The sequence below is a fragment of the Triturus cristatus genome, chromosome 5_1, assembly GCF_964204655.1.
Source record: "Triturus cristatus chromosome 5_1, aTriCri1.1, whole genome shotgun sequence".
Taxonomy (NCBI): domain Eukaryota; kingdom Metazoa; phylum Chordata; class Amphibia; order Caudata; family Salamandridae; genus Triturus; species Triturus cristatus.
In genome coordinates, this window is record NC_140587.1 from 571634426 (window position 1) to 571661591 (window position 27166).

General features: G+C 44.7%; 1 protein-coding gene across 2 annotated transcripts in view; it reads right to left on the reverse strand.

The window, feature by feature from the left end:
* Positions 1 to 27166, reverse strand: part of C5_1H8orf34 (chromosome 5_1 C8orf34 homolog) — a 1018772-nt gene that overhangs the window by 616141 nt on the left and 375465 nt on the right. For both annotated transcript variants that reach the window (XM_085605488.1, XM_085605487.1), the window contains exon 7: positions 13089 to 13261. In XM_085605488.1, coding sequence (XP_085461614.1) covers positions 13089 to 13261 — 173 coding nt within the window. The remainder of the gene's footprint in view (positions 1 to 13088; positions 13262 to 27166) is intronic.

Sequence of the window (27166 nt, forward strand, 5' to 3'; positions counted from 1 at the left end):
CTCCCTGGAGGTGCCTCCTTCTTGCTGCCAATGGGTCAGCTCAGGCAGGTCTCCCAGTTCGGCAATCTGTTCCCCGGTAGGCTCCAGAGCATACCCCTCAGGGCCTGCTTCCTCCTGGGCCGTGGGAACTTCGGGGTGCCGGTTTCCCGCGCCTCCTGCGCCTTCTCCCTAAGGCCGGTTCCTGGACCTCTCCCTCAGGCTCCAGGACCCTTTCAACACCCCTACTGGCTGCCATTGACCGGGTGGTCACGCACGCCTAGTCGGGTAGACCCACCATCCTCAGATGCGTGGTCTTCTCCACCTTTTCCCAAGGGGAGCTCTCCAGATCGTTCCCTAGCAGACAGTCTACAGGCATGTCAGTTCTCACAGCGACTTGTAGAGTACCAGAGACCTCCCCCCACTCAAATGGAACTTGAGCCATTGGACAACGACTCTCTATGTTGTCAGCATTGACAACCCTACAGTAGGCATTGGGTACAATCTGCTCTTGAGACACCAGGTGTTGCCTCACCGAGGTCATGCTGGCTCCTGTATCTCTAAGAGCCTCAACCTTCTTTCCATTGATGGTCACTACTTGCCCATATTTCTTAGTGTTAGAGGGTAAGTAGGTTTCAGGGACCATCTCACTGTCTCCTAGCGAGACTAGGGTCATATGCGCAGGACCCCCACCCCCCTGGACTGTTACCTCCTCCCCAAAATTAACATGAGCTACTTGCCGGGGTGGAGCACCAGTGGGTGCTGTCTTACCAAACAGGCGACACTTAGGATCAGAGGCAATGTGACCCGGGTCACCACACCTGTAACAATTGAAGGGCCCCTTTGGAACAGGCCTACCTGTCAGGGCCCCGTTCTGCTGCGGGGGTGGGGGAGGCTGAGAACCCTTCTGCTGGTTCCCTTGGGGATTACTTTGGGGGCCTTTTTGGAACCCTTTCTGTTTACCCTTGTCCCCCCCACTCTTCTGCTGGGGACCCTGCCCACCTTTGGCGGAGTCTCCCACTTGACCCTTGTGGACCCTGGTGCTGAGCCAGCGGTCCGCCTCCTCAGCAAGCTTCCTCGGGTTGGACAGCTTGCTATCAATCAGGTGCTGGCGTAGCTCAGGAAAACATTGACTGGACAAGTGCTCCCATGCAATTAAATCAAGCAGCCCTTGATAATCATTCACTTTGCTACCCTTCACCCAACCATCCAGTGCTCTGCAGAAAAAAGTTACATACTCCACATACGTACTCTCAGGGATCTTCTTAGTCTCCCTGAACCTCTGTCTATATAGCTCAGGAGTTAACCCATACCTGGTCATTAAAGCTTCCTTCATATGGGGGTATGAGGTCTGGATTTCTAGGGGCAAATCTAATAGTGTGTCACGCCCCTCAGCAAGGAACCTTCCCCACAACCCCGCTCCCCAGTCTTTCTCAGGGACCCGGTGTGAAGACATGGCTACCTCGTAGGCTCTAAACCACTGCCCTATGTCATCCTTTCTAAAATACTCCTTAACTACATCTTTGGGGATGTACACCTTGGACTCTACCTGCACCGGCGGAGTGCTGCCACCAGAAGGAGCTGTGTCCAAACTTTTCGCCTTCAGCTCCAACTCCTTCAATCTTATATCATGATCCATTTGGCGTTGTTGTGCCTCCAAGGCCAACTTCTGCTTTTCCATTTCCATTTGTCCTGCCAACTTTGCCATCTCCATTGCATGCGCCCTGTCTGCTGCCCTGTCTGCCAGCTACTCTGGCGACAGGACTCTGCTGGGCTCCCCAAGGTTGTCGGGTGGAACGATGTCCCCCGCATTCTGTGGGTCTCTTGACTCCTTCCAGGCTCTCAACGCCTTGGTGTACTGGATCTTCTTCTTGAATCCAGCATGGGGAACTCGGAGTTTCACACTGTAGCCTTTCAATTGCTCTACTGTGTAACCTTCCAGTCCCTCCCAATCCACCTCATCTATTCCAGAAATCACAGAGAGTGCTCTTCCAGCCGGGAGTGAGCCAGGCATGGTTGCAATAATGGCAGATGTCTCAACAAAGTTCAAAAAATGAAAACCTGTGTCTGCGTTACTTGGTCTGCTCTCACTATCTGGTGATTAATAATTCACTGTATGCAAATTACAAATGCAAATCCGAAATCCCACCGCTGCCACCAATGTTAGAGTCGGGGATCTCTGATTGGCGCAAGGATGTCCTTGTGTCAAGCAGGGACCCTCTCCTCCACGTCAGGGCAAAGGATAACCCCTTTTGGAATGACCCTTGCTCACCCTCTAGGTGCGTGGCGTGAGCAGCCAAGGCGATTCTTCAGGCGTTGTTGGTTAAGCACTTACAATCACACACACAGTAAATACATCAATCCCCCCAGAAACGGACACCAGGCTTAGATATGGGAAAATACGCTTCTTTATATAAAAATAGTTATCTCAATATGCAGATTTATCACAAGACCAGTAACGTTGTTTTGATGCCACCAGATTATCAAGCAGGCAAACGGTTCTTTAAGCGGATGCTCTTTTAGTCTCTTTTCAATGTCACTTGGGAGATGCCAGTCTTTGACTTACTTCAGGCCTACCGCGGCTCACGCATCGGTCGTGGGCGCGCTCGCGCCGTGCACAGCTCCTCCCGGTGGCTCCCGGGCAGCGGCGGTGAGACGGGCGTGCGGTGAGGATTTAACGGGGAAGTAAGGCGGTGCGGGCCCCGAGCCCGATACTGGAATTCCTATAGCACTGTTGCGAGGAGAGAGTCGGCACAGATCGATGCGACTCTCAGCTTTGGGGAAGTGTTCTTGGATCCTCAATCAGCGGGTGTGGGCAGCAGGCAGGCGCGGCCAGCGACCCTTAGCACGGCGGTGCAGGGGGGTCTCCACAGCTGGGGCAGCGCGGCCTGAGATGTCCGGGGATAGCGAAGCGGGGTCACAGGGCACGGTCAGTGCAGCTGGGTGACCTGGCGTAGGTCACAGTCGTCGGACGGATTCCGGCGGGAGGGGTGACAGCGCGTTCAGCGCACTCCAGTGGCAGGCGGTGACAGGGGTGCAGGCAACCTAGCCTGGGGACAGAGAGCGGCTCCGTACGGAGCGGGGCTCTCACGGGGTAAAGGCAGGCAAGCTCCTGAGTGTCACGGCCCTAGGAGGGGGCGATGAGGGGCGCAGTCTCTTTCCAGCAGGATGCACACACGGCTCGAGTTGGAGGACAAGCAAGAGCACAGAGAACCCACTAGTCCTGGGGTTCAGTTCAGGGGGCAAGCTCAGATCAAGCCCTTGGAGAATGTTTCAAGCACAAAGTAGCAAAGTCCTTTCAGCAAGTCTTTTCCTCTCCTTTCTCAGCAAGGCAAGCAGCAGGCCAGTCCTTCCAGCGTCTTCTTCTCCTCCTAGTTGGGCAGAGGTTCTTTGTGGTAAACAGGATTCTAATTTCTTAGGAGCTAGGCTCCTACTTTTATACCACATTTATTTTGTTTTCTCAGGCCAGGGGGGCTTTCGCATAACCGTTCTCAGTCCTGAGCACTTTGTTGGGTGGTACTCTGACTTCTGCTTTCAGTGTGAGGGGCAGGCACATCAGCCGCTCCACAGGAGGTGGAGCCAGCATTCAGGGGACAAGTACTTTCAGGAGCACCTTGTGGACAGCTCTTCGCCCGTCCTGGCCAGGTGCAGGCTGAGTCATCAGTCGCTCCCCAGGGGGCGGAGCCAGCATTGTGGTAGTGGAGCACTGCCCTAGTCAGAGTCCAAGGGGCACTCCCACCTCCCACCAAGGTGTCCTCCTGCCATTCGCTACCTGTCATCCCCCCAGCCCTGTCACTCACATGGCCCAGACAGTCAGATACACGCACAGCAGAGGCGGCGGAAATGATTAAGCGAGTAAATACCGACTTTCTAAAAGTCGTATTTACAAACCCAGGATAGTAAAATAAACTTGGCTACAAGAAGTATTTTATCATCCCGAGTTCAGGCATACTAAACATATCTTTCTACCATGTTCCCCGAGCCTGCTGGGATTATAGGATGTAATAGTTCCAGCAGCTCATCTGGCCTAAGGGGAGCAGGTAGCCTTGCAATAGTGAACTACGAATATGGCGGTAATTCACTACTAGGACAGGCCACACAACCAGGGCCTGTCCTACCTTACACCTACAACGCACCCTGCCCGTGGGCCTACCATAGGGGTGACTAACATGAGGCTAAGGGAAGGTTCTGGAGGCTGGCAAGTGTGGGCACTTGCCCAGCCGGCGGGACAGTACGGGACTGCACGCGGGGTCTGCGGTGGCAGACCCAGGACACATTTTACATGGCCGCTGTTGTGGGTGGTGCAACCAGCGCTGCAGCCCACTAGCAGCATTGGCATTCACAAGCCCTGGCACTCCGGGTACACTTTACTGGGGGCTGACAGTGAATCCAATAAACCAATCATGAATATCAATCAATGTATACTTTATCTAGGGAGCACTTGCGCTGCGGCACGGATTAGCCGTGGCGCGGCGCCCTGAGAGGACAACACCAGCAAAACAATCGAGGCACACCATCAAAAAGTGGAAAGGAAACTCACGCCAAGGTGCCAGGTCTAACAGATGCACTATAGACCGAGGGTACTCACAAACATTTGTTATGTTATATCAAACTTATGAAGCACAGCTTTCACTCTGTGGAGCATCATGACGCTATGGGGGGTCCACAAAGACACAAACCACCCTAACTAAGGGAATCATATAAGTGATCTACATAGAGCATCAGGCCCAGAAAAGATCCAGGTTTTCAGAGCCTTTCTGAACGTGGTTCCTGTTTGAGTAAGACAAAGCTTGTTCAGGAGCATATTCCAGGCTTTGGTCCCCAGCACCGCAATCGATTTCCCACCCTTTGACTTGCACCTAAAACCCGGGGACTTCAGTAGATTTGTGGTGGAAGATCTAAGAGTACATTTTGACACATAGTAGGAAAACCTAGCTCGGAGATAGATGGGGCCTGAAGAGTTGAAGGCTCTGTAGGTGATAACAAGGATCTTAAAGGAGGACTCTTTTGTGGATGAGCAACCAAAGGAGCGCATTAAGGACAGCTGAGGCTGAAGAGCAGCTAGGCCATTTTAAGACTAGCTGTGAAGCCGCATGTTGGACCATCTGCAGTTTGTTTAACACTGACTTATTGGTCCCTGCATAGAGGCTGCCACAGTAGTCAAGTCTAGACATGATTAGGCGCACTGCAACTGCCTTTCTAGCAATGCAAGGAAGGAGATCAAAAATACATTTGTGGGACTTTATCAGTTGAAAGCGAGTACCTGCCACTGCTAGAGATTACTGGTGGAAGAAGAGTACTGAGTCACATTTCACCCCCAAGTTCTTTACTACCTTCACAGTATTGAGGGGGGGGGGTGTCTAAGGGCCACCATAGACTCAGGGAGAAAGTATTGGATTTCCCTAAAGACATAATTTCTGTTTTTTCTGAGTAGTATTTGAGGTGATTAATTTTCATCCATTGGAATACCGCTGTGAGACACAGTTGCAGATTTTCTTTGGCAAGTGCGGATTGTTCCTCTAGTACCAGAATTAGCTAAGTATCGTCTGCATAAGAGATTGTCTCAATGTTAAAAGATGATATCAAGCTAATGAGAAGGCCCATGTATGCATTAAAAGGCACTGGGCTGAGATTGGAGCCCTGTGGGACCCTGAAAGTCAGAGGTTTTTCTGCTGATTGATACTGGCCAAGAGTGACAACTTGTCTACGATTGTTTAGAAAGGATTTTAGCCAAGCCAAAGCAAGATGCAAAGTGCCATAAAATTAGAGACGGTTTAAGAGGATGTCATGAGAAACCGTGTCAAATGATCTAGTAGGATCAACATCACATTTTTTCCCTGGTCTAAGGCAGATTTAAGGGTTTCTGCAGTATACAGTAACGCCAATTCTGTTGAGTGCTAAGGCCTAAAGCCGGATTGATTAAAAAGTGTAAGATGTTCTCCTCTTCTAGATAGGACGTGAGTTGACAAGATTTCCGTGATTTTACTATGGCAGGGAAGCAGAGAATTAGGCTGAGGATTTGTGAGGGTAGTAGGGTCAGCTAGATGTTTTTTCTGGAGCGGTTTTTACTGCTATAATTTTCCACCCATTGGGTAGTACTGCTTGTGAGAGGGAGGCATTTATTATAACATTAATAACTGAGTTAATGATGTCTATGATGGCATGCATAATCTGAGGGAGACATGGGTCAAAAGGAGATCCTGATTTACAAGCAAGAATTGTCCGGCAGGATTGTACAAGGTTAATGGCTTGAAAAGCTTGAAAGGTCGGTCCATCCACTTTGGAGATTGAGGGAGCCTCTAAGAGTGAGATGGGAGGTGCTGTGAAATATTTTTGTAGGGATTGGACTTTCTGTTCGAAAAAATTGGCAATGCGGTTGCAAAGGGATTAGGATGGCGGAATCTCCTGCTGGAGAATTGTCGGATTAGTAAATGAGTTAACTATTTTAAAAATAGTTTTTTGGTCCAAGTTGGCAGGTTTGAGTAAGTTAGTGAAATAAGATTTCTTTTCTGCTTTGATTTGTTGGTGGTAGTTTTTGAGGGCCCCTTTAAACGCAGTTAATTCTTCCTGTTTGTACCTTTTTCAACATCTGCATTCTAATTTCCTGCAGTGGCTATGAAGTTATCCCAGGTTTTGAGTGTACCAGGGGGCGGAGGGTTTTTTGTGTGCGTATGGTTGCTCAATGGGGTAGAGGGAGCAAAATTATCCCTGAGAGTGGACATCCATTGATTAAAGGGTTGGTTCTTAGTTGAAGGATTGCCTGACAGCCTGGGTTTGCATGCAGATGCTTCTATGCTCAAATGAGGGGAAGCTGCCATGTCCTTCCATTTGCGCATAGTTTTTTGGGTGTGGTTTCACCAGTGGCCACAAACTATGGTCTGTGGCATGACCAAGGGCCTCATTAATGGCAGCACAGTGGGAGTGTGGCTTTGTGGTGGGGGGGGTTAAGGTAGGCGTAGGGATGTGAATCACATACATGGTGTTGTCAGTGGGTCATTGAATTATTTTAAAGTTTAATTCCTCACTGCTCTCTAAATTAAGACCCAAGTCTGCCTTTCTGCTTGCTATCACTACCTTGGTAGATGCAAGTGTAAAAAGTAAGTAACCAGAAAATCCTGGATCAATCCCAGCTTCCCCACTTGACCCAACTGTTTGATCGTAGGCAACTGCCTAATTTCACTTTACATTCATTTTCTTCATTATAGCAAATAAGAGCACCTTGACATGCATGAGTTCAGGATATATGCTGCACTGACATCTTGTGTTTGATTTAATAAACTATAATGTTGTCCATGTTTAATAATAACCCTGACCACCTAGAGGGTTTCACATGGCAACTGAATTGCCTCTTAGTTCACTAGTGCAATTGTTGTCAGGGTGTGAGGCGGCATGAATATTTCTACATTCATTTTGTCTCGAATGATCAGTTTTAAATAAAATACTTCCAAATGCACTATTCTGATGCACTAAGGTGCAACACTTCTGCATTTCAAAGAAATACACTTTTCGAAGTTTTTTTAACAGACTTTGTCCTATTTTTAAATTTTTCTTGCTAGATGTATTGAAAAATGAATGTGTTCCTAAAGTTACATGTTGCAGGGCACCTTATTTGCTTCTTTTCATTTAGTGCTTTCTGAAGTAAACAGTAGCCCAGTGAAGTCATTTAGCTGGGGGCCACAGGTGAAGGTCAGGAAGGCCGCATGCAGCCCCGGGCCGTACTTTGAGTACCATGGCTATAGACAATACCACTCTGATATGGCAGCTCAGTAAACAAAGCAGTGGACAGCCATGTTTGAATGTTATAGTGTATCACTATTGTACTGTTTCAAAGTGACCAATATAATGCTTCTATACTTAGTGGCCATCTTGAAAAGATAAAAACAGTGATACACTAAATTCAATACTATTGCAACATGGCAAAGCAGTACATTGCACTGGGTGGTCACCTTTGAATGCCAGAGTGTACAGTGTATCAGTGTTTTGATCTCGAGGGTGGCTAAAATAATGCTTCTAGACTGAGTGGCCATCTTAGGACAATAAAACAATGATACACTGTTTACAAGACCATTTCAAAATGGCTGACAATTTTAGAAATTGTAGCCACACAGGATGCAGCATACTGCAGATGCAATGAGCAGCAAACGAGCAGCATGATAGGACTGTCCAGGGAGCTGAAGTAAGCTCTACAAAACAAAAAAAAGAGAAGGAAAGTAGTGAAGAGTGACCTATAATAGAAAAAAATGAAAAACTAAAGGGCTGCGTACCAACCAAGACACTGAATCATACTAATTTTCAGGTGAATGTGACACGCGATCAGGCAAAATGCCATTTCTCAAAGGACAATGGAGCAATGGCAAAAATTATCTAGCTCTTTGTCCCATGTAATATACTGGCATGGGAAAAAACTGAATATGAATTATACTGTAACAAATAGAAGAGGGTTGAGGGTAAAGAACCTCTCTACTTGTGCATGAATGTAGAGGTTTTTTTTTTTTATTATTATTACGGGCCTGGCAGACAATTAGAGCAATGGTACCTCATTATTATGGAGAGTGGGGGGACCAAAACACCATTGTTCTTCTCTAAAGAGCTCCAGAGAAAGCCAACCATGTCAGCTAGTTAGAAACCATGTGGAGTACAGGCTTGATGATGAAGCATGACACTTTAATAGGTGAGGGCCACCATCCTTTTTAGGGAACACTCTAAATAGGTTACCATGATTAATTACTATGCACCATCTATTAATGTAATAGGACCTGATACTTTGCTTAGGTGAGTATCCTGGTACCTTTTTTGTGGATTATCGTGCTTGGGAGTATGTAATAGCGATACTACAATTACTCACTTGCCTGTCACTCCCCCTTATTTTGAGCTCAGACAACTACACCTGACAGGCCCTATTACAAGGGTCTAGCAATTATTCACGGTGCAAAGTTTCCAACCATGGGGTTTGTTAAAGGAAGTAAATCCTTCCTTGTTACAGTAATCTGTAAGATTCCATGTAATAAAATACCTGTCTACAGGCATTAACACAGTGTAATATCAATTTACCCTTAAAACCTATTGGCTGCTCATTTGATTTGATTTTACTACTGGCTTTGTGTTACTTTTTCATAAGACTCATATCAGACCTATGGCATCTGAGATAATTTTTTCTTATTGAAGCAAATAATCCAATTCCCTTTAAAATTGGCTCATGGCAACATCCTATTATATTGAACATAAGCTTTCCCACAAGGTACCCATCAAGCATACAGTCAAATAAGTAGAAATACTTAAAAAATAAAAAATCATAGTTGGCAAAACAACTTACAACCCCACCTAAGAGGGCCTTACACATATTCTCACATTGCAGATCTTCTACCCCCTAGAATATTGTCACGGATGTAACTGGTAAGCCGTTTTTAATAAATTGAAACAGAAATTAATGTAGTTTTAGTAAAAGTACAAGTTTAATGTGTAAGCTTAAATGAAAGAAAAGGTTTGAAAAACATGATGAAATGTACACAGCTATCACATTTACACATACTAATCCTCAAACAGCTCAAGTTGCACTGCTAAATGTTTGTTCACTTAGAAATGCTTAATACATGAAGTGATATTTCCTCAGTAAAAGATGAGATCACATATAATGAAGATATTACAACATGTTTAACGTTTGACCTCCGCAGAGAGATGCTTTTTCATAATAAAATTTACATTTTATAAAAAGACTCACATATTTACAGCAACATATTTCTGTTTGAATACTGTTGCAATTGATTACAATATAGGGCCTTATTATGATGTCGGTCGGAAAGGCTCCGAGTGGCATTCAGAATTTCCTAACCTGTGTTGGAACTCGTGTTTCGGAACGACTCAGAAACATTTACGACCGAACGATTACGATAGATGGTAACTGTTTGCTCTTTCTGACTCAGTTCCGACTGGCATTCGGAGACTTCAAGTCGGTCGGAGCAGAATAGTACAGGTCTATGGACTGTGTTTCTGACCGACGTATTGCAATGTCGGATTCTGACAGCCTTTCCGAATCGGTCTGTCTGACAAGAAATGGCTGTCAGAAACTGACTTTGGGGACCTGTAACAGGCCTCACTTCACCCAGACGCCTCTGTTTGGGGCACATGGGGGTACCCATGGGACCCCTCTGTACAACCATGCACAGTGTAGCAGGCACAGGATGCAAGGTTTTACGGAATCACCCTTTCTTTCAATGGGAGCCTGTGTTGTTGGTCGGAACACAGGCTCCCATTCTGTTCGGAAACTTCATAATCGGTCGGTCGGACTCGACCAACCCCGGCCGGTCAGAAACCATTCCGACAAGAAGTCGGTCGGAATGCTTTCCGACCGAAATATTAATGAGGCCCTAAGTCTTTTAAATGGGAAACTGTGCAACCATATATTTAGAATCAGCACATAATTTAGGTTTTGACCTCTTCAATTAACTTGTATTTTCTTTTCAGAATATATTCATTGCGAAAATGTTTACTTTTTATTTAAAAGATATTCCAAATTCTACATAGCCTATTGTGGGGACTCGAAGTGAGTTTAGAAAGGATAGAAGGGTACAAGTTACCGTGAGAAAGCGAAGCCATAAGCGAAGTTGAACCATGTTTGACATTAGTTGCAACAAATCTAACCAACCTATTTGATGGACTATTCTCTCAAGGAGATGATGAGGACTAATCCAGTCCCCAGGAAAACATCGGGCACTGATTTGTTGGAAGAAGACAAGAGGAGCAACTGTTGCAGACTTTCATAATATGTGTTTTTTACATAAGTGTGTGTTCCTAGATTACTCTACTTGCTCACACTTACAGACACTCCGCGAAGCTCTGACTGAGAATCTTTACTCTGTTTGCCCCAGACCCTGCGCCATATTATTCTGAGACTCTACTGAGTTTCTTAAACTTCTCTTTAAGGCACGTTTTGCTTTGATAGATCTCATTTATTGAACTTTCATTATTCAAGTTTATGCTTGCTCTCACTCTCTTGATATAGAGCTCTTTATGAGTTCTAATGGACTCCTTTATCCTAGTCTTAGAATAGGGATTCTTTCTTTTATGGAACACGCTTATTGCTTTTATTGATTTGTGCATTGATTTGATTTATAATACTTATTGATGAATAAAAAGTGACAAAATAAAGTTGAAAACTTACGCCTCCCTTTATTTCTCATCGTTTTTCCTCTTTCTATGTGTGCTACATTCTGAGGCACACACAGAAAGAGAAAAAAGCTTCTTGTGATTGTTTTTGTGCAGGAAGGTTTCGTGTACTGCACAAAAGTAATCATCCCGTAAAGCAGGCGCCCTTGCACCATGGTGCGAAGGTGCCTGCGTTGGTGCACAGCAGCCCATTGTGCACCAGCACAGGGGAAAAGGACAGGAATGTGTCATGTCTAATAGATACGGAGCATTCCTCTACTTTTCTTTTGTCGTAGGGCAGCGCAGCAGCAAGGCCTGCTGTGCTGCACTACGGCAAAAAACCCATAATTGAGGTCCTCATTTTTGAAATTTGCTGTGCAGATGCAGAACATACATTGCCAAACCAAGGGAGAAAAAATGCATATATGGAGCTGCTTGGGAGCAGCACAAATAGCAGTGGCAGTTTTGGAATCAAAAAGAATCCCCAGATATTGCCCACTAGAGGATGAGTCTTTGAAACATTATGGCAGTGAAAGCACTGGCATGCAACTTGTCCAATAACAATAAAGACTGTGAATCAATCTGACCCCCCCACCACCCTAATATCTGGCACTCACTCAACAGCAGACCCACCGCGCTTGAAAGCACTCGAGTTGGGGAAAGACTGCTGTAGAAGATGGACAATTGTATCTACTGAGCATCATTTAGTGCAATGATGGGCATCAATAACACAATGGGATGGGTTGAACTGTTGGGAGGCATTGCAATATGTAAAACTACAATAGTATTCATGAGAACTTATGCTTAATCATTTGATCTGCAAACTGCAGATGCTCCAAATGATTATTTTACATCCATTATTGATGCAAACTCTAACATTTAATAAAATATTTTGGTTGAAAGAAAAATAATAAAATGCATTTTTATCACAGATGTACTAAAAGAGGCATAGGACATTAGAAGTCAGTGAGTCACTGATATAGTAGATCTAAAGTGGCCATGCTGGGTTCCAGGCTGGCATTGCATAGCAAAAGTGACCAGCTGGATGATGAGAATTGCATCCCAAAATATGCTTCTTTAAAACAGGCTTCATTTCAGAAATAATTCTCCACACTGTGTGGTGGTAGTGTTGCTGCTCACTGGTACTTCATCCCTACAGAAATTGGAAGCTATTAGAATCACATAAGTGTGCACCACAGTGCTGCAATGGCACAGAATCACCTTCCATCCAGAGGCAAGGCACAGGAATGCAAGCAATGGGACAGTGGATAACCTACTAACCCTGTAGAGTTTGATGCTGCTCATATCTACATATCTTTCACGTCCATTGTAATTGCAGAGTTGGTGTTGAGCTCAATTATCTCACGTGTCAATCTTCAAACTCCGAGCGAGCCCGGCTGGCTGTCCAAATGAGCTGTGCACCACATGGGATCTGCTCGCCTAGTTCCCTGTGCCGCCTGCGATACCTGGTAGGAAGCCATTACTATTGGGCAGTACCTCCTGGGCAGTTAACATCCTCAGGATGCATGAAGGGCACATAATATCTGGGGGGTTGGGGGCGTTCTTTTGTGTAGCAAAGGATGTGCAATATTTTACAACTGTTGGGTGGCGTTCATCCTTTGGGACATGTGACAATTGTGCACTGACATAAACCAAAGCAGCGAGAGCAGAATACCAATTTTTCATAAGGTATTCTAAGGTGACCATGAAAGTATATTTGGTGTTCCTCTAAATGTGCATAATAATTTTAAAACTGGTACTCAAAGAATTGTTTTATCAAAGTGAGCAATGACTCAACTGGTCTTCGGTGAAAGCGAACACAGGATTCGCACGCCATAACTATGATCTGTGTCCCACCAATACATCAGCATGTCTGCACACCCTGACCATAATATCAGCGTTCCTGAAAATATTTCAATCATCTTGTGAAGTAAGACTTTTTGTGTGACACTGTATTTTTAATCACATACCTAATAATTCCATGGCATCATCTTCATTGTCAATATCTTCTTCCGTGACTGACGCCGCTGTACTATGGACGGAATCGAAGGAATCCTGGGACAGCATGGCCGCCAGCAGCTTCTTATGCTGTTGCTGCTGCTGCTGCTGCTTCAAACCTTTGTTCTTGGGCTCCATCTTTAAACTGGAAAACAGTATGCATGTCAATCATACTCAAGAAGGACTCTAAGGGAATATAGTCCTAGTATCTGTTCAGAATCATTGCAATTCAGTCTTTACACCTTGACAGTAATGCTCATTTCAAGGGCTCAGAGAAAACAGCTGCATAGGCATGATATATTTTGGCATACCTCTAAAAATGCTTTCTCATTGTGATCTACGTGATCAGGTCTACTAAAGTTCACGGAAATGTCAAAACACATTTAATTAAGACATCTTACTTTCAATATGAAATGAGAGTAAATATAGGCAAAACCAGTGAGTGCACAGAATATTGTTTGCAGTTCCCTTTAATGCACCTGCACAAGAACTATTAAGAACATATTGCAAACATCCCTTGTTTGGAGGGATCAGTGCAAGACTGAGGATGGCTGCTGCCCACAAGCAGAAACCACGCTCAAGTGATTCACACTTCTTTCCTGCTTCCCTTAGCTACACTGAGGTACACAAAAAAGTGATGTATGGACTGGTAGAATTAATCTCAGTCACTGGTAATTATTCGGGCCCCATCCCATTCCATCTTTATTTTGCAAACCATGCCTCCTCAGTTCGGACCGAGCCATTTGCAAATCAGTCTGGATGATGCTCCAACAAGTGAGGTGGCATGGTGTGCAAAATAACTATGGACAGGTATGTTGCCCCAAGTAAACAAAAGTGACTGAGATTATTTAAAGCACTGCATTTTTTTTATACTTCTGTGCGACACCCTAAGTGCGATTTGTGTGCCCATACGTGGTTCCTGTGTTCATTATTCTCGTGCAACCAAGCTACACATGATCACAAGCAAATCATGCCTGGGTTTCTTGTGTTCCCGTTCAAAGAGGACCTGACCTGGTAGTTCTGGCTGGACTACCCAGCATGAACTGCCAGGCCAGGTCCTCCCCGAACCAACACACGAGCAACCCAAGATCATTCCATCCATCACCTGGTTGTTTGCTTGTAGTCCTTCTAAAGGGGGCCTCACCTGCGAGGGAAATTATTGCATATTTAGAAATCGTCATATTTTAGCATATTAGCAATGCAATGCAGAACGTATTTAACAGAACGAAAAGGTATATTTAGAAATTCCTTACAAAATGTGTGAATATCTTTTAGTAGAATAAGTGAATAAAACCAAAACATATTGTACAGTGACAAACAGATGTGGAAAATGCTATTAGAAACACTTCCCTGAAATTGCATGTATTTTAAAATTGTGCACCAAGCACCTATACTTTTGCCTGTGCAGCGACTAGGCCTGAAGATTCTTTGCGACCTTTGCTCATGGTAAAACATTCTGTGCAACAACCTAACATTGATGTCACATCAGAAATGTGCTGACTTTAGTATTATGCTCATTCAGTTGCTCACATCGCATGTTAGATCATTTCCATTTAGAAGAATAAGCTTATATAATGTTGCTTAAATATTAACTCCATATATGTTTTTACATTTACTGACTATCCTTTTTCTGCGCTGAAACTCACAATGTGTCTTTAGCTTAGGTAAGAGGGTTCTCCTGGGAACCTTCCTTCATGTAACAATTGTACCAAAGGACTGTCACATTTCGGATGGCGAGGGTGCAGACTGTGGGAATCGGAAGAAGATGCATCGTATGACTGACACCACCTTATGAACCACTCTGATTGGACATCGGGAAAAGGGGTCAATATGAACCGACACGTGTTGAAAGGTTATAAAAACGAGTGTCCCTAGCAAGTTAGATAACACACACCTCTACTTTCCCCCTTACCGGTCCTGTAGTCTTGCTGTTGGATTTTCTCCTCTGCCCGAGACTCTTCTTCATGGAGAGTTTATTTCATTTAGTCTTTTGAGGTGACTTCTGTTATTAATTTTGGGAACTCAGCTGAGTTTCCAGAACTACTCTTCAAGAGGAGTTCGACTTTATATTCATCGCTCTCTTCCAGCAGAACTATTCATGGGTTTTCATTTAGAAGAGGTCCTTTAGTTAGCTTATTGGATTTCTTTATGGAACATGTCTTGATTGTTAATTTCTAACCTTCTTTTATATTTCTGTATTTTTCTAATTTGAATAAAGATAATTGAGATTCTAACCATATAGATAATAAAGCCTTTAAAACTAAACCCATCCTCTCATCATTGACTCAGCATAATCCTTAATGTCCATGATGTTTAATGACTTTACTTTGTAGGTGGCTCTAATTCTCAACACGGTGGAAAAGGTCCGTCTGAACTCCCCTGGAGCCTGGAGGATTCTCCATGGAGCTATTTGTAAGTGGGTGTTTTTTAAAGTCTGAACCATCGAGGAAAGACCCTTTGGGCTCTAGCACCTGGCAGTCCAAGATGGATTGTTCCCATGAGGAGCAGGGTTGGTACTGATTTGCATAAGGCGGACCTTTGACTAGATTGGTGTGGTGGGCATAAAACGATGGACTAGAGTGATTGCCGTGGCTGAGATTAATTAAAACATTCCACCCATCATCTTGTTATTGCTGCAGTCCTTTCTCTACAGGGCATATATGGGGGAAATATACAAGGATTAACACCAGACCATACTAATAGAGATTCTCCTTGACCTAGTTACCACCGAGCAATTTGGGAAGAACAGAAAATGACCCAGCCAGAGATATATACAGGCAAAAATAGCAATTGCGGCCACCCAACTTCCTAGGCTGCATGGAATCTGCCATTGTTCTTCAAAAATGTGGCCCTGAATGCTACCCATTTGGTAGAAAACAAGCCTGCTGAAGCTCTGTTGTCTCGCTCTGCTTTTCCTAACTGACTTATCTGTGTGGAAGCTAATAGTCAGACCAAAGAGTTTAGAGGCACAGTATCTTAAACCCCCTTATTCGACAAACCAAAAATCAGAGTACTACTGCATCATCAAACTGAGCTCTTCAAGAGCTGGTGACTCTACCTAGCATGCACATGCCCTGGTTACACCAGTTTTTAAACCCTGATGAAAGTATTAACGGGTATATTATGTCTGCTGATAGATGGACATGGAGTTGTTATATTTGAAGGCACCAGTTTCCACTGACACAGGGGGATATGTAGCTAAGTTCTCTCCTACTCACCTGTAAAATTACCATTTCTGCAGGGTCATCCCCAAACTTTTTGCCTTCCTCCTCCTATTCTGAAAACCGACCACTGCTAACAGTGCTGAACTGCATGTGCTCTCTCCTCTAAACATGGTAACATTGACTGATACCCATACCCAATTGGCATATTTAATTTATAAGTCCCTAGTAAGTCCCTAGTAAAGTCCCTTTTTATACAAAGTCACACCTAAGGTAGTCTCTAGACAACCCTGAGGGCAGGGTGCAATGCATTTAAAAGGAAAGCCGTGTACTTTTACGTTTTAAATGTCCTGGTAGTGAAAAACTCTTCAAATTGTTTTTCACTACTCCAAGGCCTATCTCTCCCATAAGATAAAATTGGGAAAACCTCATTGCATTTTATAAGTGTAATTCCCAATTGTGAAGAGATGGACATAAAGGGGCCGATTCCAATCCTGGAAAAAGGCCGTACGAATCGTCTTACGGAGTGTTTTCTCCGTACGACTCATACCCGGTAAACTATCTGTACAACCTAGGAAGTACGATTCGTACAGAAAGCCTATTTCCGTACGAATCGTACAAAAGACCGTATGGGTAAAAAAAAACTACGCTTCTGATCCGGAACAGCCTGTACGCGACGTCCGTACGTATGTAAACAGCGTTTTATGGCCCAGCAAGTACGATTCGTCCCTACGTCACTCTGTACGGCTCTGTTTTTAAGGGAGCCAATAACAGCCGTAAAAGCTGAGTCCCCAGGGGTACGAGTCGTACAGGCATACACCCCCGTGCGTTGCGTATGTATGGTGCGTACCCCCGCGTGTATATACGCACCGTACCCCCAGCGCATATGTACGGTGCGTACCCCCCGCACGTATGTACGGTGCGTACCCCCAGCATGTATGTATGCACCGTACCCCCCGCGCATATGTACGGTGCGTACCCCCCACACATATGTACGGTGTGTACCCCCAGCGCGTATGTATGCACCGTACCCCCAGCACATATGTACGCACCGTACCCCCCGCACGTATGTATGGTGCGTACCCCCAGCGCATATGTACACACCGTACCCACAGCGCGTACGCGCTGGGGGTACGGTGCGTACATATGCGCTGGGGGTACACACCGTACATACGCGCGGGGGTACGCACCGTACATACGCGCTGGGGGGCCTGTACGACTCGCACCCCGGGAACAACTTTTCCCGGGATACGAGTCGTACAAACTTCGCTTCGTAGCGGGTAAAGTCATTCCCCTTGTACGGGACGTTTTCCGTACGAATCATAAATCGGAAAGCCGGTCCGGATCGTACTTGTACGCTGAAACTGTATTTTTATGATTCGTACGGAAAAGTGTCCGGGTACGTCTCGTACAACTTTACCCGATACGATTCGTACGGATCGGGCCGATCCGTATGTACTTTTTCCCGTACAAATCGTACGGAAAAAAATACGGATACGAGTCGTACGGAGAAAAAAATACAGGATCGGATCGGCACCATAATGTTCGGTGTCTCTGTAATCACAATTTAAAATCCAAACATATGGTGAAGTCAGATTCTAAATAGCAATTCTAGAAATACCACTTTTAAAACATTAAAAGACACACAATTGATGGACAGAATGCAGAACAAATCAGAACATTCACCACCAGTCAAGAGATCTGGGTTAAATCCATCATTCTTTCGCTCACCATGCCACCCCAGTTTAGACCCAGCCGTATGCAGATCTGTCTTGACCCTGCTCCTTATGGGAACAGACCAGCACGAACTGCTAAGCCAGGTCCATCCTGGACCAGCAGCGAGTATCCTGAGACCAGGTTTGGGATTTCACACCTCATCAGCCAGGCCAGCTTGAATCCAGTGGCACAGTGGGTCCGCAACCACGTCTAGGCATACCCGGCGCACTTAGGGTGAGAAAGCAAAAGACACACAATTGATGGATGGAATGCAGAACAAACAAACCATTCAACAGTTAAGAGATCTGGGTTAAATCCATTGTTCTTTTTTTCACCATGTCACCCCAGTTTAGACCTAACCATATGCAAATCAGTCTTGACCCTGCTCCTTATGGGAACAGTCTAGCCCAAACTGCCAAGCCAGTTCCTTCCTGGACCAGAGGCAAGCATATTGAGACAAGTTTTGTGGTTTCACCCCTCATCAGCCAGGCCAGCTTGAATCCAGATCCCTTGCCTGGGGTGAATGCGTGAATGATGCAGCATTCCATCCATCACTTGTTGCCGCAACACTTTTAGAACATTGGCATTTTCTTACTTTTGCCATTTAGTTCTTGCTGCCTGTCTCTGATCACTTGTCTGGGGTGGATGACAGCTGGGCTGTGTGTATTTCCCATAGACAGTCACACACCTTGGGAGCTTAGGTGTGAATTGATGGGCCATCCTGGGAGATTGGGAGGGGGGAGTTGGACCGAGCCTCACTTACCCCTGAATAGGCTGTGTCCTGTCCCCCACAAAGGGCTGCATACCCCCTGTAGTGAGTGTTGAGCCAGGGCAGAAGGGAAGACCTGTGTGCACTTCAAAGGCCTGTCTTTGCAATCTCCCCCACTTCAAAGGCCCAACTAGTTATAAACACTGGACTTCTAACACCACCACTTCAGTACACTTTTGGACCTTTGACGAATCTGCCAAGAAGAAGGACTGCTGTGCAGCTGAAAGGACTGCTACTCTGCTGGACTGCTGCTTTGCTGGACTTCTACCTTGCAGTGCTGTCCTGTTTCCTTCTTCTCCTGCCTGGATGGGACTCGACCAACATCACTTGAAACTAGAGTGACTCCAAGGGCTAAGTGGCTGGCCTCCTGATCTGAAGTCTGAGGGACACAAAAGACTTCCAACTCCTTGCTTCTGCCCCTGGACTCTTCCATCTTTGAGTCTGCCCAGCCAAGCAGTGCCTCCCAGTCCTTGGAAGTGGGCCTAAGGTATTTGCTCCAGGGGAACAGATGTATACTCTGCTGAACCAACGCATCGCCGCCACTGCGTGGATTGGGACCAACACATTGCCTCTGCTGCGTGGATCACACTCAATGCACTGCCTTTGGAACTGCCACTGCTCAACGCTCTTCCCGGCACAAGGTCCTCACATCCCCATAGACAGAAGCCTTGATGACAAGTCTCAACATCATAGCTTGCCTGCTCTTTGGAGCCAATGCATCACCTCGACTGCTCAATGCATCCTCAATATCGATGTTCACATCGCAAGCCCCATCAACAGGATCCTCAACATCGTTGCATCAGGATTAAGGGTGGGTGGAGTACACGGAGTGGCACTCCGCGGAGTTCCACGGAGTTAAATAAAAACTCTGTGAACTCCGCATGCTCCACCCTCCCAAGTCCCACTCCCAATATAAAAAAATAGAGAAAAAACCCCACTTACCTGCTCTCTTGCGTCTCCGAGCTGTCCTCCTCCTCGCTGTGGTCTCACCTCCTCACCGCCGTCCTCATCGCCAGTCGCAAACCCCTGCGTTTTACGCCTTGCATGGGCTGCACATGCACAGTTCATGCAAGAAGTACAACGTAGGGGTTTACAGCGAGGACCTCGGCAAGGAGGAGAGACCACGGCGAGGAGGAGGACTGCCCGGTGACGCCAAAGAGCATGTAGGTTGTTTTTTTATTTTGGGGCGTGGCACAGTGGCTAACTCCGCTTTGCCACAGAGTCAGAGTTTTGCCTTAACCCTGCGTTTGCAATGGAGCACGGAGTTGGCAAAACTTCACAAACTCCGCTGGCGGAGCGGAGTTCGCCACCCGGGGTTAATCAGGATGTCTCACTGCAGCTTCGGTACAGCTCGAAACAGGCTCCTCGCCTCTGCTGCGTGACACATCCTTGACCCAAACCCATGCAACGCTCCACAACCTCAGATTAAGGTACTTTTGTTCAGATAGGCTCACTGGGTCCCTGTATCCGGCCAGCGTGCCATCACAGTATTTAGTCTTTGTAAGCGCTTATTGCTTTTAAGTGCTATTTTACAGTTTATTCTTTAAACGTTCATAACTCAAGATCTACTTATTTGATTTTTGTAGTTTTGATCTTCTTTTATTTACTAAATTAAGTGCTACGTTTCTAACCTAGTGGAATCTTTTCTGTGTGGTGTTTTCACTGTTTTACTGTTTAAAGTGTTGCACAAATACTTTACACATTGCCTCTAAGTTGAGCCTGACTGCTCGGTACTAAGTTACCAGAGGGTGAGCACAGGTTAATTTAGGGTTTGCCTGTTTCTTACCATGACTAGGATTGTGGTTGCTGCTTGACTAGTGCTCATACCCCAGTCAACTTACCAACCTATTTCTAACAGCAGGTATAAGAATGCATTACAAGAAACAATGGTTTAGGACTACCAGAAGACAAGGGGAAAGGATAAAAGCAAAAAGGGGGGAGTGAGAGTTAACAGTGTCATTGTATAATTTTCAACATGTGGCTTGAAGAACATGCTCATTATAGAATATACAAACCAGTTAATATAGGTAGTTTGGGTCAGAAATATTATAACAAACTAAGGGCCTGGGTTTATGCTACACCAGGAGCCTACTATTGGTGTTTTCTATATTCCAATAACGAGCCCTATACAATGAGACCATGGGAGTATCTAGTTTGTTACTAATGACTGATTCCGGCTTGGCCCCCTAATTAAAGTTGTTGTTGAATAGCAGTATTTTGAGCTCATTTTTGAATAAATCATGTGATTGTAATATCCTGATATCTGGAGGAATGAAACTTAATAGTCTTGGGATACTTTAAGAGAAGGATTATTTAGAAATGTTAAAGGATCTTGAGCAGGACATGAGTTTCGAAATCTGCTAGAGAGAGAGAGTTTGGTTTATTCTCATCTACCTTCTATACATGATGAAGGCTAGTTTAAAAGAAACTACTTCCAAAGAGCAAATTAAAAAATGTATATCAGTGTGATGCTCCCTTCTTTTCATACTAGTTAGCCTGACCTAGTATGAATCACAGGTTAAACAAAAATGCAGAAAAATTAGGAGCACAAAATAAGGCAGTATATTTTAAATCTTTTTAAATTCCTTCATTAAACTGACAAGAATCACCTGGCCAACACAGTCCACGATGAGTGATCACTTCATCAGGGCCATCATATTGCATTTTCAAATTACACGGCTGTATTTCCTAATCAATTTTCTTATATGTGTTTGTTCTAAGGTTAAAGGGCTATATTCCACGTGGTCATCCACACAGTGAGACCTTTTTACTGAAAGAAGTAATTGCTGACTGGATAGAACTGGGAAAGAATGTGCAAGCAAGACGAGCCAAATCATCTGCCAAACTTCAATACATGACCCCATTAATCATTCAATGACATATGATCTCCATGCTTCACGGAGCTGTAGATGATGGGGTTTCTCAGCACTCAGCAGTGATATAAAGTTAAATGTGCAAATGCACATTTCAGTATGATTCATTAGTATGTATTTCTTACATGTGGAAAATAAGCATGTGCAAAGTTCATGAAGTAGGCTTAATCCTGGAGGTCTGCCAGTTCTTAACATGTGCCTGTGTTTGCAGCCTGTGGCCAGCACTTATTTTGAGACTGTGACTTATTTTTCATCAATAGGCTTTGAAACAGAGCACCAGAGAGAAGTGCAGATCTGAAAGATGGAGGGGGGTGGGGAGAAATATAGGAGAACAGTGACAAAGGGAAATAGAAGACTTAATAAGAACCTGTAAAACTAGGCAGCCTTGGTATTCGCCAATCCTGTCATTTGCAGAGCCGACAGCCAGCATATGAGAAAAAGACACCCTGCACTGAAGCACTGAAGGCTACGAGTTCGATAGATTTCCAGGAGTATACCTGGTATTCTTTGAGAATTCAAAAAATATAAAAACTCTTCCTTAGATGGTTGAGGAAAACAAGAGCAGATGTACAACTTTTTACAGGACAGCTTGAGCATCGAACACAGTATGCTGCAAGGGTGGTCTTTTATTACATTCTGTCTTTCCGAGAACAAAGGTTGTTTTCTCTTTCTATTTTCAAGATTTAAATCTAGTGCTTTAATAGATTTTCAGTATTTGTGGCTGGCCCCTTCTTTCCTCACTCGTGATTCATAGATGTTCGTTTCCTTGCTGAGAAATGATTATGTTCTCGGAGCATACGTAATGCATTAACGTTCTGAGAATGTTCTACTCTAAACTTACAGCTTCTCACACACAACCTGAAATGCTTAAAAGCTGTGGAATTATTTCAGACCTATAAAAACAAGACTTTTCCAGAGTTGACATCAGCATTGTAGCCTAAAAAGCACCGATATATGACAGCCTCACAATTGTCGAAGGGTTGGTAGAAGACCCTGAGCTGCACTTTCTAAAGTTGGAGGCTGAACAGTGCTTAATTTGTAAACCAATAAGTTCCGGGGTACTCATCAGAGGCCACTGCAGCTTGCACCACACATTGCTCCTCCCACCTGGCACTGACAGTACAAACACAGCTAATAACCATAACAGACAGCTGTTGTTGTGCTAATACCTAAATTAGCCAGACAGCGCCGCCATGTGGCAGACCTGGTGCTGACAATTAGGTTCTGGTGCTGAGCACCGGAAACCACCAGCTCAAATTAAGCACTGAAGCTGAATAATGCCTGTGTCCAACAATCCCGAATGTGAATTTATCACACACTTACAGCAGACCCCTCCCTCACGATGTTTTAATGTGGCAGGAATGTAGCGAATTGAGATTTACAGAAAAGCCAAAATGATCTCAGCATGGACTTGGAATTTCTCAAAATCACAACTGAATGCGTGCTCTGCATTTAATTTTAAAGTAATCAATTTATTCCTGCTGAACACTTGCGATTTAGTATTTATACGAACACTTTTGAATCCGTTATAATTAACATTATCACAAAAAATACCGTCTTATTTTTTTGTAATTAAAATATAAAGCAAATAAACCGCTTTATTTCGTATTAATTAAACTGCCGAAGTGATTGTTTACTTATTTATGTTGTTTAAAATAAAGCTGATGCTGTCACCACTATACATAGGCCAGATTATTTCAAATGTGGATCTTTGAAATGTCATGGGTGGCGGAAGTGACATCACACCTCTTCACCTTCCCTTTTGACATCTCATTGTTGAATCCACTTATCTCTTGTCTACCCTTCTTATTGCTCCTGAGGGGGTAGAGAGGTCATCTATGTTCTGGAGCAATATCCCTGCATCCATCAGGACCACCCCCAACCCTGCTTGAATTAAGGAAAGAGCAGAAGGCACAGGTCTTCAAACACCACATCATGATGCAGTAACAGTCTCCCAACCAGCTACTCCTGCAGTCACACATTGACTGTCTCTTCTATTTGTCCCTGTTTATCGGTTGACTGCCTTTTGGGTAGGTTTGTGCTTTATAAAAACCACATAAATACATGCTTAAACAAGGGGATGGAGAGAAAACTACACAAAATAAACAGGGCCATTGAATTTCTCTTTACTTTTTTGTTTCTTAAAGACTCACAAGGGGGCAGACCAGTCCAGCAGGGTCCAGTCCAGGTCCAGTTGCCCCGGATTAGCTGGGCAGTTGCAGGAAAAGTTTATTCTAGCTTGTTGTATCCCTGTAGTTTGAACAGGAGGACAGCCGTATTACCCTTAGAGTCAAATTCTTTGTCCTAAGTGCAAGAGAGAGAGCAGAGCCAATCCTTTAGGGCTCTTCTCCGGTCACAAAAACAGGTTCAGTCACTTTCTGATCTTGTTTAGGTCCAGAGTGTTCGGAAGTAGGTACCTGGACGTTCCACATATATGCCTGGTATGAGCTAGTGGTGGGAATAACTCATGGGCGTGGGTCTAACCAGTTGGGTAAAACTTCCTGGGGCCAACCCTACCTACTTCGGGAATTTTCACGATGGCAATAATATTCGGCGTCTCTAAACCTGAGCTCTAAGGAGTGTGTGTGTCTGTACTAAAGTAATTCTAGTGTTCCCCACATCTAACACCAACATCCAGATTGAAGCAGCTACTCCAGACCCAATAAATCCAGAGACAGATGTCTCCTAGAACATCCAGACAGTAGATACACGCAAATTGCTTAAGCATCCTGCTTTCCTTTCTTTCAAGTGAACCCCCAGTGTTATCTGTACAATTCCAGAGACACAAGTCTCATGGGACAAAACAGTTCCTTCGGCACTCAGACAGTGGATAGATAAACATTTGTTTTGCATCCTTGCTCCCTTTCTTTCAAAGTGTTATATGTAAAACCCCATCAGATCTGTCAAGCTGGCTTCAGCACTATAATGTCAAAAGGGATGCTCATATGCCCTACCTGCATAGTCCAGGGGGTTCAAAGGAGTCATCTAGCCCATTCAGGTCAGCCCATTGTTTGCTGCAGGGAAGCATTTCATACCTATTCACACCTATTCAAATACGAATTACTGACTGGCAAAAGCGGGAAAGCAAGTGAAAATTTAGCTTCCAGGAACATCAGGGAGGGCAAAAGTATGTTTCTAAAAGTTACTTTTCTTTAATATTTATGAAAAATCACTGGATTTTTAAACTCTTAAAAATAGTTTTTTCAATATTTTTCCAGTGAGCCCCATTCCCAAAACACAATGTTAGGATTTTTATTCTGTACTCTATTTTTCTACTAGGGCTATAAAGGGGGAAAAGCCTACTTAGGGGGTGATAATACATATTTAATTGAGATGTTTTGTCATTGTAAGAAAGTGGGTTTCTGTTGCAGTACCCCCGCACATTTTGCCTGACTTTCCTTTGCCTGCCCCTGTCCTTGAGAAAGCAGTCACCACTTTCGGCCTACCAACTGAGACCCATACGGACAATGGGCCCCCTTTCCACAGGGCAGAGTTAGGAGATCTACCCAAACATTTGGGAATACATCACCACCGCATCACCACACAGTGGCCTCAAGCCAATGGCGAGGCTGAAAGATTTATGTGCAAATTGTTAATCAAGTTTGTTCAAAATGTCTAGATTTATGCGGATTTGGCTTCTCATTCTTTTCCGCTCCAGGGATGCATGCAGAGCTCTTTGAGACCCATTGGCAATTGCAGATTGTAATTCTTCATTGCACTTTAGTTGCCTTCCAATGGTATCACACCAGATCACCCACGTGTCAACTTGGCAATGAGACATGAATCCCCTATGACGGAGCACGCCACACAAGTTACGCGTTGCTTAGCAACTAGCACCAAGACGCCACGTAACTTATATGCGTCTTTTCTTCTTTTAACCTGCAGTCGATTTCACTTCATTGCACTAGAGCTGCCTCCAATGGCATTACACTTGACAACTAGACATGGACTCCCCCATGACATAACACGCCTAATACGTTACGCGTTGCCTAGCAACTAGCCCCAAGACGCTACGTAACGTACACGCGTCCTCCCCCCCTTTTTAACTGCAGTCGAATGGCATACCCGTGATTAACGCGGACAATACAGGACGCTTGCCTGCGCTGCTTAACTTGGTCCCCCGGTTCCTCTAAAAAGATTAAAAGATTATAAGGTAAGCATGCTTTTGAGGCAGTTTTATCCCGAGCTTAGATGCGTTCCGCGCTTGGAACTAATCCCCCTTTAAACCTTTCGCATAGAAACACGCATTTGGGCTGCACGACTGCATAGGAGACGTGAGGTCCGTCTGCTTCTCCGTTCCTGGGTATTTATTACCAATAGCAACCGTGGATGATTGATTCCCTCCTTGGGGTAAGTCCTCAGTAGCCAATTGAACTGAACATGCTTACACCTTAATTTTTAATTTTTAGCGTAATTTTTAGCGTTTTTGGGTCCCTAATATGCTTCGTTTCATTAATAGGGTCCCCCTAATTGGATTAATCCTCGCTGTACAGTACATTGTTGTCACTGTCCAAATCCTTGAAGATACATACGCCCTTTGATTATAATTGGGCTTTTTAGGTGAGTTTCCCGCCTTATTGTCACGATTAGTTCTAGCATTCTTCTTTACAACACACCTGACCAATACCCTTACTATTTCATAGGCTGTCCTTATTCTTCTTGTCCTGATGAAGACCCGCATTGACTAACATAGTAATGCTCCTTGGGTTGAAACGTTGACATATCCCCTGGACCAGTTGAAAGACTCTGTGTCAAGACTTATTCATTTAACTTACAGAGCCATTCAAACATTGTTGTTCTTTTCCTGGCCTCTTAAAAAAACGATAAAAAACGACAAAAATTCAATCTGTATATATTGCACCCTCACTACGGCACTGAGCACCATATTCACCTTGTCACAAATTGCAACGCATTTTATGTTATGTTTCTGACAGCCACGCAAATCAATGTGGGTATTTATAAATGATGTAATTTATAAAACTTTTGAATACCCCGTATGGTCTTTCCATGTGTGTTGTTTTTGATGTTTCCATGTGAGTAAACCAATGATTGGTTTAATGATTTAAAGAGATAATTTACACCCGACAGAACCAATTGTTTATATACATAATTGCCCAGGTTCTGAGGGATACTGGGTCTCCCATTGTTACTATATTCCCCTTTCCACAGGGCAGAGTTCGGAGATCTACCCAAACATTTGGGAATACATCACCACCGCATCACCACACAGTGGCCTCAAGCCAATGGCGAGGCTGAAAGATTTATGTGCAAATGAGGAAAGTGTCCCTTTTTGCATGGTTACCTACCTTAAGATGTCCTCTGAAAAACGACTGGCCCTGGTGTGGTTTCTAAATGGCTGCCCACCATTGGCCACCACCAGACAGGTTCCTGGACACCTGGGAAGAGGGCCTATGCTCTCTGGGTCCAGAAACAAACTCCATCCTGGGCAGAGGTGCCATGCCTTCAGCTTTCCCCCCCCCCGGATGGGCTGGGTCCACAAAGGGGAAACTTCAAAGACCTGCCACCTTTGT